Source organism: Lycium ferocissimum, chromosome 5 (assembly GCF_029784015.1).
Source record: "Lycium ferocissimum isolate CSIRO_LF1 chromosome 5, AGI_CSIRO_Lferr_CH_V1, whole genome shotgun sequence".
Lineage (NCBI taxonomy): Eukaryota > Viridiplantae > Streptophyta > Magnoliopsida > Solanales > Solanaceae > Lycium > Lycium ferocissimum.
Window position 1 is genome coordinate 23,788,159 of NC_081346.1, and position 17,635 is coordinate 23,805,793.

Genomic DNA, 17,635 nt, shown 5'->3' on the forward strand with positions numbered 1-17,635 from the left:
ATAAAATGGTATATACGGTCATAAAAAAATATCCTCTAGCTTAATTTAGCGTTCCTAATAGAATGTGATTTTTAACTCCAAAAAACATAGGATAAAATGTGTTGCTATTTTTTGTTTTACATACTTCTGCTGATGAATATCGGATATGGATGACTTTGGAAGTTATGTCGAGTATTCTCTGAGTTTTTAAAGAATTTCTAGGTCTGGGTCCAAAACCTAATATGATACTCGGTGTAATACCATTACAAAGAGCGCCACCACCATGAGGATTAAAGCACAAAAGCTGCTATTAATCTAGTTAGTAAGCTATTAAATCCCCAATAAAGGTAACAGTACCTAGTGAAACTCATATGGACCATAAAGGAAGAGAAGAAAATGGTGGTCTCCAGTCTCCACCTCTCCTTCTAAAATAATATTACCAGTTTTCCCTAGAAAAGATTGGGGAAAGGGGAGGAATAAAGACAATGCAACTCCAGTAATAGAAATATTAGCATTTGTGAAGCCTGAGGCTCGTCACTGTCTCAAGACTGGCAGCCTTGTAAATATACGCAAGACTTAAAAGGTCCAACAAATTGTCTCCAACATATGGGGCTGAATTATCCCACGTACATTTACAGGTTTCGACTCGCCCTCCCTAGCTGAAGCTTCATGCGAGGAATGCAAGGGTTCAAACTTCTGTAAAATGAGTTTTCCCATTTATTTTTGATGGTGATCCTTCCCACAGCTTAGCTAGCTCCTTTCTCATCCATGAAATGACAATTATCGGCCCCAAAGTTGACGGTACCTATTTTAGTCAAAGATAGGAAGTAAATGAGTTCGGACCAGATCAGATCATGCTTGTTGTGGGAACGGATAAGAGAAGAACCTCAAGTATAATATTTGTAAAAGACAGGATTAAACTTCTGAAAATTTGTTACAAGTTTTAGACGCATTTAGTTATTTTTTCACTGTTGGAGTTTGTAGAGTAAAATCTAGTTTCCGGCTAGTAAAAATAATATTACATCAACAATGAACTGAGTTTACAAACGTCTTAAAATAGGATGTGAATTGATGTGAAATATCACTCAGGTCTTAATGTGGCTCATGCACATCCTTGAATAACTAGCACTCCTGGACTTTAAACATTAACCCAGTATATTTTTGGATATCGTAAGAGTCCAACATTCACACCGGTCGGACACCACCTCGATGCTTTTGGATTTGGAAAAAGCCGAATACATTGATCTAAATGCACATTTAGGTGGACCTCCAAATGCACCGACTTGAAAACTTAACAGCATCCAATGTTTATACCAAGCTAAGCAATTTAACATTAGCAGTTAAAAATCAAAACGAGAATACACATCACTTAACCAGAGTAAAGTGATAAATGTGTATCTTAAAGACACATATCTTGCATTTATTAGTTTGAAGTAAACACCGGTGTGGATAAGTTTTCACCCATAGGTATAACATTATGAGATTAAAGATTTAAAAAGAAGTTAAGATAAACCTAAAACTATACACAGGGAAGTTGTCACTGAAAACCTATACAATGTATAGAAATGCATACAGACTTGGATAAAAACAAAACATTATAGAAACCTAGGAATCTAGGATCCATAAAAGAGAGTCCTAATTTGTTAAGAATAGGGCTTGGTTGTTACAATTAGTAAAGTCTTGTGTATGCAGTGTCTTTTTAGTTTTGGTTAGAGATCTGTAAGATGGTGTATACATAAGTTTGGAGTTTTGAAGATTAACTAGTTATAGAGAACCTAATAAGTCTTTAAAAAAAAATTTATTCCGTACTCTGAACGACATGACCAAATTTGAGTGGAACAGATATCAAAGATTCATAAAACCAAGCCAAACTAGTGATATAGTTAATGCATGTATACATTGATCCAATGGATACCTAATGACCAACACATTTTTACGGGGTATTTGAAGGATGGACATATGAGTAGATATACTGACGGTTTTGACCGAGGAAGAATGTCTTTTTTTTTTTTAAAGGTGGGAAGAATGTCTTTTTAAATAAGTATGCAAATATTAATTTATGATTTAGCTTTGCCTATCACCTAATTTTATGAATAAAAAGAAGTAATCATACATTGAAGAGTAAACCTAATCATAACCAAATAGATTCCAAACTTACCTAAAAGTCACCAAGGTCGTAGCGTCAGACTTTGAAGCCAACATAGATTCTATTTTCTTTTGATTGGTGAAAACGCGTTAAAGGGAATGAAAACTTGCATTAATAAAGGACTATGTGTCTACAGAGCTAGGACCTCGACCACAAGAATTAAGGTGATAGTAAAGCTAAGCAAATGTAATATAGGAAGTTACCAACAACATAAGGAGATGAAGCATTTGAAGAGTATCAAAGAATTAAAAGGCTATGAAGACAATTGGTAAAACCCAAGGTTAAGGCTTAGACAACTTGTACCATTCGAGACCCAGGATTGAGAGATGGAAATATATAAACTAGCACAACTGAGAGAAAGAGAGAGAGAGAGAGAGAGAGAGAGAGAGGAGAGTTAAACAACTGAACCGAGTATATTAAACATGATGTCTAACAAGTTTTAATGGGAGATAGTAAGATCAAAAGGAATTGACTATACTACTCAATATATCGTTCATCACAAAGCCCCAGAATAATTTTATAGATCTTAATATATCAGCAGCGGATGGAAACCTCACATAACATAAGCAGTTAGGTTTACTAGAGTAAAGATGCTGTTAGAATACGAGAGTAAGCAACCCTATGGTCCATGTGGTATCCCTATAGAGATATGGAAGTAATTGGAAAAGTTGGAGTGATGTGACTAAACAAACTTTTCGAGGTTATATAAGTAGGCAAAAGCTCCTTTCAAAGTGGTATGCTTTTACTTGGTTAGCAGTAAGGAAAGCTCGTCTCACCCATGATAATCTTCAAAGAAGAGGTTTCCAGCTCAGCTCTAGGTGCTTTCTATGTCACCAGGAAGCTGAAACCAATGTGCACTTTTTCTTGCATAGTTCAATTACCAGACAACTATGGCAACTTTTTGCAGCTCTAGCTGGAATTGTTTAGGTGATGCCCCAGGGCACTTTTGACCTTAAATGTGGTTGGAACAGTATAAAAGGAGAAAACTTGCCACAAGGAGTGGTGGAAGATTGTTTTAGCTTGCATTTGGTGGACAATTTGGAAAGAGAGGAATGCAAGATGTTTTGAAGGCAAAAACAGCTCAATTCGGAAGATCAAGAGTTTTTGCATTTCTCTTTTTTATTTTTGGTGTAAACAACAGTTAATAGATGATACAGAATCACTACTTGACTTTTTGGCCTCTTTCTATGATTTTGTTAGGGGCTGTATTTTTAGATATGATGTACCAGCCCTTCTTTTTGTGATGCTGATAAAATAACATGGTATCAATTTCAAAAAAAAAAAAAAAAATGCTAGATGAGTAGATAAAGAATACCTTAGTTAGTTCTAATATAAAAGAAAAAAAGAAAATGTTTGAAGTTGTGCGAAACTCTATGAACTTAAATATATGAATCATAAGATTAAAACTTTGGAAAAGGTTGAAAGTCTAAACTTAGATATATTACTTTTTAATAGAGAAGCAACTTGGTTTTACGCTAGTATATCAGCAACAAAAACTATGTTTTTGCTAGGAAGATTTATGAAAGTTTATCGGAAAAGGAATAAAAATCTCCACATAACATTTATTAACCAAGAGATAACATATCATAGAATGTCATGAAAAGTTATATGACTAGTGCTCAAGCAAAATAGAATTCTTATCATATATAAATGCATAAAGGGACACGTGCGAAAGAGCAATCACATGTGTGTGAATAATGCACTAGCTATAAAAGAGTTTCCGATAAATGTGGGTTACTCTTGTATGGATGAACTAACCAATAACATAGAGAATGATGTTCCGTGATGTACACTATTTGCTGGTGATATTGTGCTAATTGATGAAACTATCAAAGGAATCAACTAAAAGGTGGAATTATAGAGACACTCAAGAGACCGAGGGTTTTCCTTTAAGTAGTAGTGCGACAGTATATACGCACTACAAGACTAGCCCCCATGAGAAGAGTGAAAATGATATGAGACCATTTGGAACTGTAGTGCCTAAAAGTTGATAACTCTAATATCTAAGGTCAGACATTTAGGTGAATGGCATGATAATGAAGATGTAATACATAGAATTCAAATATGATGACTTAAACGGAAGAGTGTTACGAAAGTGTTATGCTGTACAAAGATACCTCACAAAAAGAAAGGCAAATTGTACAGAATAGTCGTGAGACTAGAATGTCATATGGGAGTGAATTGTGAATGTTGAGGCTCATCATTTACCCACAATATGAAGGTCATAGAAATGTAGATGCCAAAATAGCTGTTCTGGCATATAATTAGACATATTAGAAGTGCAGGTATAGGATAAGATAAGAGAAAGGCTTTGAGCTAATTTTGTATGTTCCACATAGACCTCCTGATGCACCACTCAGTAGATGTGACAATATTATGATTGAAGTGATTAAACGAAAGGGACAGGTAGACCTAATACAGATGGAGCAAATTTGTCTTGATGTACACCTATACTATCCCGAAATCAATGGGACATAGCTAAGAACATAATAAGCAAATTTGATATTACTTATACTCATATCGGCTTGGCGAGTGTTGGGAGTCTTCTTATTTTGATTAAATACATGTAGGGTCGTTTACAACAAGCATGAAACTTAGAAAACCTCTAGTGTTAAAAAATCACTTCATATCTCAAAACTGTGTACCTTTATGTCTCTGTCCAACACTAACACACCCATAGAGACCGTGTGTTTTGTGTTATATAGCAGACACTTCAAACCCCACCAAAAAAAAAAAAAAAGGACTTGCAGCAGTTAATGGGAGGGGGTGTTGAGCTTCATGCAAAAATAACATACCAAGTATAGAAGTGCTGGTTGTGGCGAATGAGTCAAAATACCAGCTGCTAAGGCAGTAACCAGTCCAAGTGAATATCCTGCTAGGGCATACCATATGTACTTAAACCCCTTTGGAGATGATATATCCTCCTTCGGAAGTGGTATATCCAAGATGTTTTCAGAGTCCCTGCTCTTTCTATGGTCAAAACAGAGAACTAATGCTAAAAGCATAGAAGGAATAGCCTGAAAACACACAAGACAAATGAAAGCTTAGTCCACGTCAAATTGTTTAACAGAGTTATGACAGTATCACATCGTGAAGGACCAATCACAAACAAGAGAATCTGTGAAGATATTTGTATTCACTGAACAGTTAATAATGGAAACGCATATTGCATGTGTATATCTTTGGAACGACTGAATGTTACAGACTATCTTTGGAACTATTGCCGACAGAATCGCACAAAATTCCAGGAATTGGGAAAAGAAAAGATTTTTTTAGGTGTTTTCCATTTTTATTTTATTTTTATAAGGTAAGATTTTATTAAAAAACCGTATCAAGATGATACTGTGAAAGTACAAGAAAAAAGCAGTCTAGATTACCTTAGAAACCTAAGTAGTCTAGCATGTCCACCATGTTATCTAAATAACAACATTTCCGTCTTTCCAATAATACAACTGGTGCAAACAACTATATTTCACAGATTGCAACTGCTCCTTTTTGCCTTCAAAACACCTCAAATTTCTTTCTTTCCATATAGTCCAAGCTATGCTAAGAGGAATAGCTCTCCAGATCTTCTTTAGGGATGCATCGGGACATGCAATTTCCCAACACTAACACATTCCTGAACGTCATAGGACTTGTCCTCTGAATACCAAAGTTAGCTATGAACATGGTCCACACCTGCCTTGTAAATTCACAATGCATAAAGATATGAGCCACAGATTCACACGCTTTCTCACACAAGTAGCCTCTGCTGCACATTTTCCAACCCCTTCTCTTTAAATTCTCTTACGTTAGACAAGCACAATGAGACACTAGCCACCCAAAGAAAGCAACTTTTGTTGGGACTATAGTCTTCCAGATCATCTTCCAAAGCCACTTTTGTGCTTGCCCTGGCTGAATGGCATTTAGAATTTTATAAAATGATGACAGTAAAAGAGCCTCTTTTACCCCCCTTCCCAGATTAAGCTATCTACTCTATTTTGAATTAACACTACTGGTTGTATTTTCTGGATAAATAAATCAACTTCTTGCATTTCTCTATCACAGAGATTCCTTCTGAACTGAAAGTTCCATCCTGAATCAATAAATATATCAGCTAAGAGGACCTTTGGATTATAGGTCAATCTGTACAAATTGGGAAATTGATTTTTCAGCAAACCATAACCATCCCAATTATCCCAAAGTCTGATCTTTTTGCATGTTAAGCATGGTTCGCTTCTTGTTCGCTCAATATAAAGTATCTTTGCATAAACACAATTATTACCAGACAAACCTGTACTATGTGTTTCGTGGTGAAGGTTGCATGGACGAAGTAGGATTCGGAATTTGATCTTATCCTAAATTATATGACAGGATTTTTATTCGGGGTGATAATACTATATAACTTTCACAATTTAAAAATTAACTAGTTACTCAGATTTACAACTTACACATGACATAGCTATTAGATCAAATTTACAAACTTCTACTTTTGTACTTTTCATTGCTAGAAAATGTAATATATAAGCCTAATTAATCAATCTAACTATGTCGATACTGAATCTGTATCATAGACTGTAGACAGAAGTGCGTATTTGCTTTTGGATAAATTCTTTCTTCTATTTCTTGTTTAAGAACCCTTCCGGGCACACGTGAAATAACATATAGCGCATTTATACATTCCCTAATCAAAAAATGCATTTGCATAAATAAGACCAGTAAGAACTGTCTTGAGTTTCTTTGTCTTGAAATTGATCTCCTACTTAGTGGCAGTAAATTTTTTGAACCCCCTCTCTCTCTTCCACCCACCCAAAATAATAAAATGAAAAGAAAATGAGGAAGGGAAGAGTAAAGAAATTAAGTAGAAGTTTATATTTACTTATAACCAAGGAAACAAGAAAAAACAGTGACAATGAGGAAGAAGGTAGATACGACCAACAAGGCTAAGATATGAGTCCATAAATATAACCAACAAGGCTAAGATATGAGTCCAAACGTGCCACCTCAGAGCCGTTATCAAGTCCTGCCAGAAACACAGATCATCACTCTTAATTATCTTGTTTACACCCAAAAGGTTCACTTAACTAACAGAAAAATATATGAAATTCCCAGTGCTCTAAGCAGTTACCACCCATATGCATCCCACTTCCTTGATAAACCTTTGGGTAAGCACTATACTCATCTGTTCATCATACAACCCAACACATATAGACTTTCTGTCACTGCAATGCATGGCTCGACTACACAAAATTGTCTTCTTCCCCTTTTACTTTAATACTACAACCTTGAGCGAGAGAAAGAAGAGCTATTACTGTCAGAATATGAAACTTAATGCCTGAAAATGGTTAAGCTACACACAACTACAGATATCTTTTAACAGAGATCTTACAGGAATTCCAAACATCAATCTGCAAATCTCTTTTTGACTAAGTTTGTCTCACAGCAGCAATTTTTTTTTTTTTTTTTTTTATGCAGCAGTTGTGTCCTGATGCTTAAGTCATTTGTGAGAAGAGGTAATGCTTGAGCTAGCAGGAAAGAGACAAGCGAAGCTGCTCTTTTTTTTTTTTTTTTTTTTTTTTTTTGATTAAGAAGCTGCACTTATTATAAATAGTAGCAGATGGTAGAGAATTGATTGTATTCAAGCAGGAGGTTGTTAGCTTTCTATTTATTGAGATAAGGGATTCTTGGTCACAGAATCACAACAAAGGAATCATCCTACCCTATATTAGGAAATTCATTATTAAACCATCTTAGTTAGAATTCCTTTGTCGAAAAGAACTGCTAATTAGATCAGACAAACAAAAAAGTGCATATACTGTGAAAGTTATTCAAGAAAAGACAGGAACATCATCAGATTATGGCAAAGTCAGCTGCTGAGACTAGTTGCTCCCTTTTTGTTTTCATTTCTTTTCCGTTAGGGGTGGACCCAGGAAGGGGTGAGCAGGGTCCCCCAAACAACCAAGAATGAAGGACAACTTCATCACATTGTGAAAAATTGAAATGTCCCGTGTTGTGTCTCACCCTCTTTTTTTATGCGGACAAAATATAGATGCAAATAAGAAGAGTATAAAGGGAAACATTGATTGACCCTTGTACTTATTTCACAAATAGGAAAACGTATTTACCATGTCACCAAGACCCAGCATCATGAAGTCAGCAGCAGCATATCCAGGCACTACATCACCCAGTAAATTTCTGGGGAACACAATCTTGACAGGCAACTCGAGTTTTTTGGTTATCAACTGCAATCCAGGAAGGCTCAAACTATTTGCCACCATGTGTACAGGATTGGATGCTTGCTGGGTTGCTACAGACACCATAACATTTGCGCCAAAGAGTCTCTCAGAATAGAAAACCCAGAATATGTCATACACAAACAAGCAGACGAGGAGCATTGCACATATCTTAATGTTAGGAAGGCGAACATGGCTCACAAAAGCAATACAAAGAGAGATGCCCAACAAATTATTCAGTATCCAATGCCCAGAGACAAGCCACATTATTACTGTGCCAACACATAGCACTGTCAAAAGCCCTTCGATCCTAGTAAATGGCTTGGAACAACATCGAGATACAAAAGGGTCAGCTAAGCCGAACCGGGACTTGATTTGGGCAATATAAGGGAACAGGCAAAAGTAAAGAGATGATGCTGAGGCAACTGCAGTAAACACTGTGAGGACCAGTGAGACCGAAGAGAACAAATAGAACATCAAAAGCAAGCTGCAAGAGCTCACTATCGGGATCATAAGAGCCTGAGACCTGTCTAACGTGATCGATGCTTCAGACCAATCATGATTTCGCTCCATTTCTTTGCCATAGTTTAGAGCCCGAAATGCAGATGCATATGACACAGCTATCGCAGTCAGAATAAGAGCAATTGGCGCTGGTTCAAGCAAATACACTAACTTCCATAAAGACTCCATCCTTAACAAAGTTGTACACTTTTCCTAGTGCTGCCTATAAAGACTTCCTTTCGGACGTAATAGGCTAAAAATCAAACACTTTTCCTTGTTTCATGAACTAGCAAATATACGAAGTTGCTCATTCACCCTTTACCGATCGTCGTTGGAATTCAAATAACCTGAAAGTACAAAGGTAAACTGATGGTTTATTTTTTTGCGCTATCAATAGAAAGCAGTGCCAGAAATTTAAGGAGTATATGGACTATAGCAGTAATAATTCGCAAAAATCATTAAGTATTCTTTAATTTCCTTTTAATGAAAATGTTTATTTTAAATAGCTTCATGAACAAGACGAAATAAACTTTATGTGATAACAAGCAATCGGTATCGACAACTAAGCTTTCCGTAACGTCAATAAAGTCATATTCTAGACAATAAACTAAAGGCGAAGAATACTCAACAAACAGACGATCTTGATGATGATAATTATGAAAACGCAATGAATTATATCACAAAAAAATGCAAATTGGGGGTTTTTTTAACAGTGAATTTATGAGATCTTTCTAACGTGGACTTACCTTGGACTTGACGAGTTTGACCGTATTCGCCTTTGTCCCCAAATCGGTTTTTTTATCGAACGAGTTTCGAGTTTCAACAACGTAGAGAACACATTTCTGATTTATGAAGGATTCAGTGTATTAGTGTGACTCGGAAAAATAAGCTTTACATAAAAGTTCACTAATTAGAAATGGCTTATCTTAAAAATATGATTAAGTTAAAATGGAAGTGAATTATAATTTTTAAAATTTTTTAATCTTTTACAAAATATAAAAAAATTCCAACTTAATCCTAAAATAATCACCAGCCCCCCTTCTTCTCCTCCACCCCTCCCCCGAACCCACACCTCCACCCACAAATTTTTCTTTTTTAAAAAAAGTTTTAATATTTTTTATTTACTTTTTCATCCTCTTCCTCCTCCTCCCACCCCTCCCCCGTCCCCCAAAAAAAAAAAAATTTAAGAAGTTTTAATTTTTTTATTTGCTTTTTTACCACCCACCCCTCCTCCTCCTCTCACCCCCCCCCCCCCCAAAAATAATTTTTCTTTGAAAAGAAATTTTGAATTTTTTTTTTTGGTTTAGGAAAAGTTTGGATAAAATCTAGGTTATTGTTGTGTGTTTGTGGTGAAATAAATGATTTTTCTGTTGTTGTCTTGGTATGGTTCAGGGTTTAGAAAATATATCCAACAGATAGTGTTTTTTGTTCTTGTCCTGATATTTATCTGGTTCTGTTTGTAGAAGATAACCAATAGATTTGTAGTTGTTGCAATAAGTTCTACACTTTTTGCAGCCAGTAGACAATCTATTGGACATAGCTTCAGTTATTTGCTTCTATTTGTAGAAGATATCCAATAGATTTATAGTTGTTGCAACAAACTCTACACTTGTTGTAACTGGTAGACAATCTGTGGCAACAACTATAAATTTGTTGGACATAGCTTCCGTTATTTGGTTCTGTTTGTAGAAGATATCCTACAGATTTGTAATTGCTGCAACAAGTTCTACACTTATTGCAACAAGTAGACAAGCTGTTGTTGATATTTGGCACAAATATCTAGATTTAGTGTCATTTACACTTTACTTCTTAGCACTTTCATCGCAGTTTTGAATGCGAATTGTTGTATATGAGCTTATGTTGGTATGTTTATATGAACAGGTACAACAAGGACCAACGAAGGGTATTCGGGCTTTGAGTGATTCGAAGTGTGTACATCGATTGAATGTTGCGAAGGAAGTTCCGGCACTTGAAGGCAAAATCGACCCGCGAAGGGTCTCGTACGGCGGCCATGCGCCGCGCGGCCCGGCCGCACAAAAACACCATTCCTGAACCTCAGACAGACCATGCGTTGGTCATGCGCCGCACAAGAAGAACATAAAGGAGGTCATGCGTTGGCCATGCGACGCATGGCCAGCGCACAAGCGGCGTCAGTTGTCCTATTTAGATCGGGATTGGGCCAACTTATCTCATATTTTACCCTAGCATATAAATAGCTGTTTTTAACATTAGAAAGAGGGCTTGGACGAATTTTGAGACTTGTGAAACTCTTTCTAGGTTTTATTCCTCTTCTATTATTTTTCTTTACATCAAAACCCTATGTTAATCATGAATTCTTGTTTCCATTATCGAATCATGTGTAACTAAACACTTAAATTCTGGGGTTGTGGCGTAGCCATGAATATTGACGTTTGACAAGTATTTCAATCTTAGTAGCTTGTTCGTCTGCAATTGCTTCGTTACTTCTGTGTTTGAGTTCTTGATTGTCTGCGCAACCGTTGAGTTCTATTTACTCATTGATATACGTACTTGGGAAAGATGTTAATTTGGAGAAGAAGTAATGAGATTATGATCTGAATATCCCTAAAGTTGGGCTAGGATTTGTGACTAGGATAGGAATATACTTAGTTACCGCAATCAATTATATACCGTGCTCTTGATAGGTCAATACCATAGGAATATAGGAGGAGAATTATCTTGAATCGGCGAGTAGTGGTTCGGAAGAATACTACGAGATTAATAATCCGGTTAATTAGCTACTGTGAACAAAGTTGCCAAGGTGTGATACTTGACTGACTCAATAGGATTGGTGAACCAACCACGACCCTGGAATACTTCTAAAATCTTGATAAAAGTAGTTCTCAATTACGTTCTAAGCATAATTTCTAGATACATTATTAGTCAATTACATTATAGCATTTAGTTATAAAAGAACCAACACTTTTATTATTCACTTGCATAGATAGTAAGCAATAGTTTATTTTTGTGAAATATTGGTCATAAGTCTCTGTGGGTTCGACATCCGATTTTATATAATCACTCTATTACTTGTACGACCACGTACACTTGCGTGTGCATTTGGACGCAACAGTTGCAACAACCACAAATCTGTTGGATAAAGCTTCAGTTATTTGGTTCTGTTTGTAGAAGACATCCAACAGATTTGTAGTTGTTGCAACAAGTGTAGTGCAACAAGTTCTACACTTATGGCAACAAGTAGACAATCTATTTATGAATCAGCAAATGTTGAGGAAAGATATAGTCAAATTGACAGCCAAACTGACAATCAATCCTCAGAAAGAGATAAAGAACAGAGCCAAAAGGTAGTAGATAAAAATAAAGAAGGTGAAGAAGAACTAGAAAATGAAGAAACTAATGATGGAAATGAAGGAGATGGAGTAGATCAAGGAAATCTGTTACACCCCAGAAGGCAGTTGCTGAACAAATTATTACTTAAGTGTGGTATTTGGAGCCAAGGTGGTTGTTTAACAATTTATGTTTTTTTTTTTCCTTTATGCTATTTGTGAATGATGTTTATAAACTTATTTATTTTGATTAGCTGTGGTATTTGGAGCCAAGGTGGCTGTTGAACAATTTCTGTTTATGAACTTATTTGTTTTGCTTACTAACTATTGCAACAGATGCATACAGTCGTTGAAGAAGTTGCAATAAGTTACTAATTTGTTTCAATAAGTTACTAATTTGTTTCAACAAGTTACTAATCTTTTTAAACAAGTTGCTTAGTTGTTACAACAAATTACTCACGTTGTTGGAAAAAATCAAACAATTGCTTAAATTATTGCAAAAACTAAAAAATGTATCACAAAAGATAAGTTAATTGTTGCAATAGATCATACATTTGTTGAAGAAGTTGCAACAAGTTACTAATCTATTTCAACAGATGGATCAAATGTTGAAGCAAGTTGCGTAGTTGTTGCAACAGATTAATCACCTTGTTTGAATATTTGAAACAACTTACTCATATGTTGCAGCAGGTATCTCATATGTTGCAACAACTTACTCATAAGTTGTCGCAAGTATCTCATATGTTGCAACAAATCCTCCATTGTTGCAATATATTCACGATATTGATCACATTGAACTCCTTTATTTATACTGAATAACATTGAATTCATTTTTTATCATTAAATATGGTTGAATTAAGTACTTCACATCAAATCACTCTAATGATCACTCGATTTAAGAAGAATACACTTAGAATTGCCCATCTAATCCATGAAATTACTGTTACACGGAAATCTCGTGGTGATGTGTTATGAATGAATTAACGCGAGCTCAAGGAGAACATGGAGTCCATATGACCTTAAGGAGAGTACTTGATAGCCTTAAGGTGCATACTACAAGATTTTGAAGCTATATGAATCGGTGAATCTAAGTTCGTTGAAGAAAGTGAAGTATAAGTTGTGTTCGGGAAGGTTTTGTAACAACCGAGCTAATGTTGATTTAGTAACATCTTGAGGAGGAGCTATAAGGCTCCTTAGATGGTTAATGAAGTATTATACCAGTGCCAAGAAGGTTCTGGAAGTATTATACGGTCACTTATACGGACCGTATAAGTGTCCGTATAAATCCCGACGGGCAGCTTTTAATTTTTATAAAAGAGGACCCCAAGTTCATATTTTTCATTTCACTCATTCTCCACACTTCAAGAGAGCTCTAGAATATTCCATACACCATACTAACACAAATCCAAGGGGGAAACCAAGGATCAAACACCAAGAATCAAGTGAATTAAGTGTATGGGAGCTCACTAGGGTTTGTAGACGTCAAGGGTTCCTTTTGTGTTGATGTTGGGGTTTTCTCAAGTGGAGTATCTTCATCCAAGGACCATTCCTAGATAATCAAAGCTGAATTTTACATTTATTTCATGTTTTTAAAAGTACTGAGTGGTTGAAAGACTTGGATTAGAGAAGAAAGTAGAATAATGAGCTCAAATATGGAAATAATAGTATTTTGAGTAGTAAATTAATTTGAGTCATCATTCTTAGTATGAGATGAGTATAATCTTGTTTTGAATGACGGTGATGTCATTGAGGAAATATTATGTGAAGAATGAGTATGGTGTTGTATTGTAGTCATGGTTATGGATGACTTTGAAAGTGAATTTGAGAAGTGAACAATGTTTAACTTGAGAAATCGATTGATTACGATATTATGGGTGTTGATATTGATGTTTGGGAGTTGTTTTACTATATGAAGGAAGTCGTCGAAACAAAGGAAATGCTGCCCAATTTTCGTTAGCTCTTAGTCACTTTAAATTAGACTTAAGTCCGATTCAAATGATCTAATGTAGTATGAATTCTCTTGAATGTAGAATTGTGAGCTTGGAAGGAGAACGCTTAGTCGTTAAGGAGATGTAAAGGTACGTAAGGGCCCTTTCTTTCATAAGGCATGACTCATATATTCTATTTTCCATATCTTCCATGACCTTCTTACATCCTAAAAGCTGAAATTTTATGATCCTAAGAGCTTCTTATGAACTAGAGATGAGATATGTCCTACGATAATGATGATGATAATGATGCTATTTTAGAGACTCCGAAGCCTACGAGATGATGCTATAATGAGTTTGATAATCTTATCTTATGATTTCGTCGATGTTATTCCTTGTTGTAGTCTCACCTCATTATATTAGTTCATTCAAGGTGAGACATAGCGATGATGATTATCCCATAATGTGATCGGAGGTTGCCGACCTTACGTTGCTCCGATAGAGTTATAGCTTTTACTTGAGCTTTCATGCACGCTTGATGTTGTGTATATGATGATACACCGTGCCTAATGGGCTGGGCAGACGCCACTACACCGGGTGTAGTGGGCGGCTATGATGATACACCGTGCCTAGTTGGCCGGGTAATCACCACTAGTGGGCGGCATGAGGTGGTTACCCCGGAGGCGGGAGGCCCGGTCGCGGGCTAATGATGATCACACCATACCTATATGGTCAGGCAGCTTATATATATATATGTATATATGATATGATGTTATTTAATATAAAAGTTAGCATTCATGATTCCGCCTTAAGGGGCAATCAGTTACAGGTTATCCCTTTACTTTATGTTTTCTCATTTCTTTATTATGCTTGATATACATGCCTTACATACTCAGTACATTGTTCGTGCGACGTCATTTCTTTTATGGACGTTGTGTTCATGCCCACGAGTAGACGTGGAGACGATCCGAATTCTAGGAGGCTATCGACGGGGATACGCGAGCACTCATTTCTCCGAATTGCTACTTTCTTGTATATTCTTTTGTGCATATATTGGGGCATGGAGGGGTCCTGTCCCGTCCTTTTGATTATAGTACTCCAGTTAAAAGCTCGTAGATACTTATGTGTGGGTAGAAGATGCGATGTGATCTTTTCAGTGTTTCTTCTATACGTCATATTTGTAGCCTTATGGGCCTATGTATATAAATGCATGTTTTGAGAGATATTCGAAGATCATTTTATGATAACTTTTGTGTTGAGAGTGATGTATGTCCAGGTTGAGTATGATAGATAGTTTGATGAGTGGTAGTCGGTAGTCAGCTCCGGGTAGCCGTCATGGCCACTAGTGGGGTCGTGACAAAGTGGTATCAGAGCAGTTCCGTCCTAGGGTGTGTCTACGAGCCGTGTCCAGTAGAGTCTTGTTTATGGGTGTGAAGCGCGCCACACTTACAAACATAAACGAGAGCCTGCGGGGCATTTCGGAATAATGACCATCCTTCTTCTTTATAGATCATGAAATAGAGCTATAATGTAAGATTCCTCTTTCTCTCTAATTGTGTGTTATGATTTCAGCTATGCCTGTGAAGAGGAAAGCGACTACTGCCCAGAAGGGCAACACAACGGTAGGAAGGCGGACTGAACGGGAGTCCCCGGTACATATAGAGGAGGGTGAGTCTCATGACTAGGCTTCATCTCGTACTTCCCACACTCCACTTATTTTAGAGGAACATGAATGGGCCTCAGCTCCAGCTCTAATGCCTCCAGTTCCTCCACCGAGTGCTTCGGGTTAGCAGATGACCGAGGCTATTCAGTTATTGACACAGCTAGTTACCGCTCATGCTCAGCGGCAGAGTGCGGGTCTGGATAACAGAGCCACTAGTGCCAGAGGCCGTGATTTTATGAGTTTGAACCTGCCATAATTTTTCGGGTCAAAGCCGAATGAAGACCCGTAGGGTTTTTTAGATGAAATGTTGAGGATGCTGAGAATAATACATGGTTCTGCTACTGAGTCAGTGGAGTTGGCGTCCTATAGGTTGCAGGATGTGGCGGTTCTGTGATATAGTAATTGGATGCTTTCGAGAGGGGAAAATGCACCTCCCCCGGTTTGGCAGAAATTCGTGAATGCTTTTATTTGCCATTATTTTCCACCCGAAGTCTGTCGAGCTCGAGCTGATAGGTTTCTGAATCTAAAGCAAGGAAATATGAGTGCTCGGGAGTATAGTCTTCATTTCAATTCATTAACCCGGTATGCTCCGACCATGGTGGCCGATATGGGAGACCGAGTACATCGATTTGTGAGTGGCTTAGGGCCACATTTGATCAAAGATTGCTTGACAGCTTCATTACAGGAAGGGATGGACATCTCCCGTATTCAGGCTCACGCTCAAAATTTAAAGGAGCAACAGCAGCCGCACAGGGGTAAGCGCGATATTGACAGAGGGCATAGTAAGAGGGCCAGATCTGCCGGTACTAGTAGTGAGTATAGAGGGGGTCAGAGGTCACAGTACTCTAGATATTTAGGCCAGTCTGTGGTTAGTGCACCTCCTCGATTTGCGGGCAGGAGATTTGATCGCCCCATTTATTATGGTCCGGGACAGAGCCCAAAGGTTTCAGGTTCTCAGTTTGGAGGTGACATCAGTAAGAGGAAACCACCGTTACCACGATACAGCCAGTGTGGTAGATTACATTCGGGTCCGTGTCGCCGAGGCTCGAATGCTTGTTATGCCTGTGGTCAGGTTGGGCACATGATGTGTGATTATCCCTCGATGAGTGGCAGAGATAAGTGTCAGCCTACAGGATCAGCAGTCGGTTCTTCTTTGTCCGTGCGCCCTGTAGGGCAGACTCCCCAGACTTCAGCAGGTCGTGGGAGGGGCAAAGGGGGAGCATCTAGTTCAGGTGGCTCTCAGCCCCGTATTTATGCTTTGGCCGGACGATAGGATCTTGAGTCCTCCCGTGACGTTGTTGCAGGTATACTATCCATATTCTCTCATGATGTTTATGCACTGATTGATTCGGGTTCTACTTTGTCATATATCACTCCTTACATTACTGGTCATATTGGGGTAAAACCCGAGCCAATCAAACCTTTCGAGGTGTCTAATCTTGCTGGTGACCCGGTAATAGCTAGATAAGTATATAGAAATTGCGTGATTGTGGTATGAGATCGTCAGACTAAAGCTGATTTGATTGAGCTGGAAATGTTGGATTTCAATGTTATTATGGGCATGGATTGGCTAGCCTTCTGTTATGCTAATATTGATTGCAGAACAAAAATGGTTCGATTTCAATCCCCGGGAGAACCAGTGCTTAAATGGAAAGGTAATACAGCGTCTCCAAGAGGTAGGTTTATTTCCTATCTCAAAGCGAGGAAGATGATTGCAAAAGGCTATATTTATCATCTTGTCCGGGTTCATGACACCGAAGTAAAGCCGCCGACTCTTCAATCAGTTTCGGTAGTAAGTGAGTTTCCGGATGTATTTTCAGATGAACTTCCTGGTCTTCTATCGGAACGGGAGATTGATTTTACTATTGATGTGTTGCTGGCTCCTACAGAATTGAAAGAGC

The 17,635-nt window shown here is 37.5% G+C and overlaps 1 protein-coding gene across 1 annotated transcript; it reads right to left on the reverse strand.

Moving 5' to 3' along the window:
* Positions 1-289: 289 nt before the first annotated feature.
* Positions 290-9,082, reverse strand: LOC132056554 (signal peptide peptidase-like 1). The gene is made up of 3 exons (XM_059448816.1): positions 8,230-9,082; positions 4,921-5,142; positions 290-784 (listed from the first exon to the last, which is right to left on the reverse strand). The coding sequence occupies exons 1-3, from the start codon at positions 9,025-9,027 to the stop codon at positions 668-670; spliced, it is 1,137 nt and encodes a 378-aa protein (XP_059304799.1). The 5' UTR covers positions 9,028-9,082; the 3' UTR covers positions 290-667.
* Positions 9,083-17,635: the final 8,553 nt, after the last annotated feature.

Bases quoted from the DNA above. Each gene is read 5' to 3' on its own strand.
- LOC132056554 (XM_059448816.1), bottom strand. From the start codon at position 9,027: ATGGAGTCTTTATGGAAGTTAGTGTATTTGCTTGAACCAGCGCCAATT. The intron at 5,143-8,229 runs GTAAATACGTTT...GTGTGTTTTCAG, and splicing joins TGCTGGGTCTTGGTGACATG to GCTATTCCTTCTATGCTTTT. The intron at 785-4,920 runs GTATGTTATTTT...TGACTAAAATAG, and splicing joins AACCAGCACTTCTATACTTG to GTACCGTCAACTTTGGGGCC.